The sequence below is a fragment of the Gadus chalcogrammus genome, chromosome 2 (genome assembly GCF_026213295.1).
Source record: "Gadus chalcogrammus isolate NIFS_2021 chromosome 2, NIFS_Gcha_1.0, whole genome shotgun sequence".
Lineage (NCBI taxonomy): Eukaryota > Metazoa > Chordata > Actinopteri > Gadiformes > Gadidae > Gadus > Gadus chalcogrammus.
Window position 1 is genome coordinate 21,114,181 of NC_079413.1, and position 3,703 is coordinate 21,117,883.

The 3,703-nt window shown below is 39.4% G+C and overlaps 1 protein-coding gene across 1 annotated transcript in view; it reads left to right on the top strand.

Moving 5' to 3' along the window:
* Positions 1 to 437: 437 nt before the first annotated feature.
* LOC130402440 (interferon-induced protein 44-like) overlaps positions 438 to 3,703 on the top strand; it is a 3,853-nt gene continuing 587 nt past the window's right edge. The window contains exons 1-5 of the mRNA XM_056606601.1: positions 438 to 446; positions 2,102 to 2,263; positions 2,410 to 2,553; positions 3,144 to 3,264; positions 3,365 to 3,465. Of these exons, the coding sequence (XP_056462576.1) occupies positions 438 to 446; positions 2,102 to 2,263; positions 2,410 to 2,553; positions 3,144 to 3,264; positions 3,365 to 3,465 (537 nt within the window). The remainder of the gene's footprint in view (positions 447 to 2,101; positions 2,264 to 2,409; positions 2,554 to 3,143; positions 3,265 to 3,364; positions 3,466 to 3,703) is intronic.

The window sequence follows — 3,703 nt, forward strand, 5'->3', positions numbered from 1 at the left end:
GATACTGTAGGACATATTTACCAGGATGCTTAATTAAACAATTAATTCAAGCTTAATTCCTATCTCAGCTTGATAACTGCGCAGTCATATGGTCCAGAAAATCAGAAAATAATATTAAGAAGAACGGGTAGCTAAAAACAAAGCTTCTCGTATAGTGCTCAACTGCTCATACAGAACTTGAGTATGTGAGATGCTTGATAAGTTGAATTGGTTACCAGTTCAAATTAGGTTACACTACTCTCTTTTCAGCTTTTTAAGAAATATAATAACAGCAAAGAGTCTTATAAGCCTGTTTAACAGCTTGATGTTTTGTCATGATAGGCACAATTACTCTACACGGCAGTCATCAGAGAGGAGATTTCTATCTATAAAACAGGAGCCGGACAGAGAACAATGCACTACAAAGCAATGGTATTCTTTACCATGTTTTTTGGTAAATGAAACAAGTAAGATGGCCTTTAAAATCAAATTCAAATTGTGTTTGTTAACACAAGGCGTTACATGATTTTCTTTTTCTGAATAATATTAACCAACCTCAAGTCAAGTAATCAAGTAATAATATATTTTTTTTTCATTGAATGTTTTGTTTGTGTTTTATGCTTTGTGAATGCATGCTTGTATGTAAAAAACTACACGCAATTTGAATTTTTTGACCCTGAGGAAGAGCAGCTCTCGTGTACGAGAAAGCTGATCGTGGATCAATAAACAATTAAAAAAATAAATAATTGTAATGCTATGTGAAGATTGTGGCTGTTTTTTATTCACTGTGATCACGCTTATTATAGTGCAACATTTCAGTAGGTTGGGAGGGTTTGAGCCCCCGGTTGCGTTGGACTGGCTCAGAGATGGGGAAAGTGGTGTTGGGTTTGTCTTGTTCTATGTGCGTTCATCTGCATTGTTTTGGCAGCGGAATGTTACTTTGAAAAGAAAACACGCGCCTCGCCTTCGGCCGCACCTGTTAATTGTAAGTCAGGTGTTATTTTGAAAATGAAAATAAAATTGCTGGTCTATAAAAGGGCTCAGTGCGGTTGATTCAGGGCATAGCATCAAACATGGGGGGATTCATTGGGACGTTCCAAGACACTTCAGGTAATTCATATACAGTAATATGTGTGCAATTCTCAATATATATTCTTACCTGTGTGGTCTGACATTTTTTTATTCTGTTTTATAAAGAACCTGCTATTGAAAAACCTGAGCGTAAGTTAAATATTTTTTACATTCAAGACTATTCAATCGTTAGGGAACAACATTCTAACGCCAGACATCCTTATTCCACAGCTCTCAAAGAAGCTTGGAGGATAATGAATTGGGGGTAAGTGGTACTTCTCATCAATTTTTGTCCAGTGTGTAGCATTTAGGAGGAGCTACTGAGGGGGCAGATTGCAACCAACAAACAGCCAGTTGTTACACTAGACCGTGGATTAACAGTTGTTACACTAGACCGTGGATTAACAGTTGTTACACTAGACCGTGGATCAACAGTTGTTACACTATACCGTGGATTAACAGTTGTTATACTATACCGTGGATTAAAAGTGAAACTCCTGAATCTTCTAAATAAATAGATTACTTTGGTGAAAGGACAGAGCACAAAGAAATCTTCACTGGCTATATGAATCAGCAGTCACGCTTCTTGGGAAACGTGTAGCATATTCTTTATTATAAACTTACTATAGCGCCACAATGTGTGGATGTGTGGAGCTCCGTCTGGCCTGTTGTCGATGTCCGAGAGAGGGTAAAGCTCTATGGACACATTAAGACGCGGTGTGGGTGGACGTGCAGCTGTTGATTAACCTGTTCCCTCTCTCTCTCTCTCTCTCTCTGATCCATGGAACAGGACCCGTCTCTGTGTTGATATAAAGGCTCAATCAAAAGCTTTGAATCATAATGATTCTTCTTGCACACCAATTTAAACACTCAGTTTCTGCCGTTCTGCTAGACGCCATTTGTTCTACACTCACACCTTGAATATGTGACGCAAAAAGCATGCAATTGTATTTATTTAAAATAAATATTAATTAGGTTGTTAAATTTTTTTCTTTTAAACAGTGATAGAGAAAAGGAACTCGGGTGGCTGAATTTGTTCGGTCTGAAAAAGGACACCAAGAAGCATCTTCGGATTCTACTCTACGGCCCGGGTGGAAGTGGGAAATCCAGTTTCATTCATTCTGTTGACAGTGTTTGTCAGAACAGGATAACCTGTCCTGCGGATGCCTGCAGCTCTGGCCACACCGTCACTGTCACGGTATTGTTCCTGGCAACTAATTCTATTGATGACTAACCCCTGAACTGGTTGTGCTATGTTTTGAAGCTCTTCATATTATCTAGTGGTAAAGTATACACAGATTTATCAATAATATCATCCAATATCTAAAATACTGAAATACAATTGCACTCTTTGAATAGTACAAAACATATCAAATTGAGAAAGAGGTGGAAGGCCAATATTACCCGTTCGTCTTCAACGTCATGGGCTTGGAAAGCAAGGGAGGAGTCTGTGAGGAGGACATCAAACACGCCATGCAAGGACACCTGAAGGAGGGTTACAAGGTATAATGTTTCGGTCTATGTATACATTTCTTTAGTCTTCATAGATCTGGGCCGTGTTTCAAGAAGCAGGTTAGGACATCTTTAACTAAACCCAAACTCTGACCCCAGCCAGGGCTGTCTGGGTTTTCATTTTGAAGCTTGAATCACCATGGTAACTGAATGAAGCTTCATGGGCATCCCTTAATTCTGACAGGATCAGCGTGTGGTAGTCAGTGTCGACTTGGCAGAATTATAATATAATAATCATTATTATAATCCCATGAAAATAAGGCTTGCTGGACTTCTTGCAAATTGCTATGCACCCAGCATAAATAAGGCGTGAGCAAATCTAGACTTTAGACCGCTCCCAGAAAATATCAGGTCATCTCTTCTGAGATTAGTTTGGGGAATCTATCTTGCCTGTCAATCACAGGGGCCTGAAAACCTTTCTCAATAGGGTGAAAAAGGAAGAAAGGGAGGGAGCTTTTTTTTTTTAACTTTGCTCACGAATCATACCTACAGCCCCTTGATATATCAACAGTTTATTTTACATACATTTTCAGTTCCATTCTGCATCCGCATTGTGTCCATCCGATGAATGGTACAACAAGACACCTGATATAAATGACAAGGCAGACATACTGGTCTGTGTTGTTAGGGCAGACACTTTTATGTCGAGAGGTGATACCCTGGCCAAGATGAACCGCATCACAGCAGCTGCCAGAGACTATGGTGAGAACAGGGGAGTTCCTCCATTTGTGTAACTGATTTTGTTGTAAGTTTTGAGAAAAAAGCTAATATTGTCAAATGTTTTGGTTCTGTTTATGTTAAGGGATTCCACAGATGGCCATTCTGACACATATTGATGAAGCCTGTCCACTCGTTAAAGAAAGCATTAAAAATGTCTACAAAAGCAATCACATTAAGATGAAGGTAGGTCCTATGTGTAGATTGTTGGTCCTATGTCAGATTATTATGATCGCAAATCAAATGTGCGGTCATAACAATGTGTGGATGGTAGGTCCTATGTGTAGATGGTAGGTCTTATGTGTGGATGGTAGGTCTTATGTGTGGATGGTAGGTCCTATGTGTAGATGGTAGGTCCTATGTGTGGATGGTAGGTCCTATGTGTAGATGGTAGGTCCTATGTGTGGATGGTAGGTCCTATGTG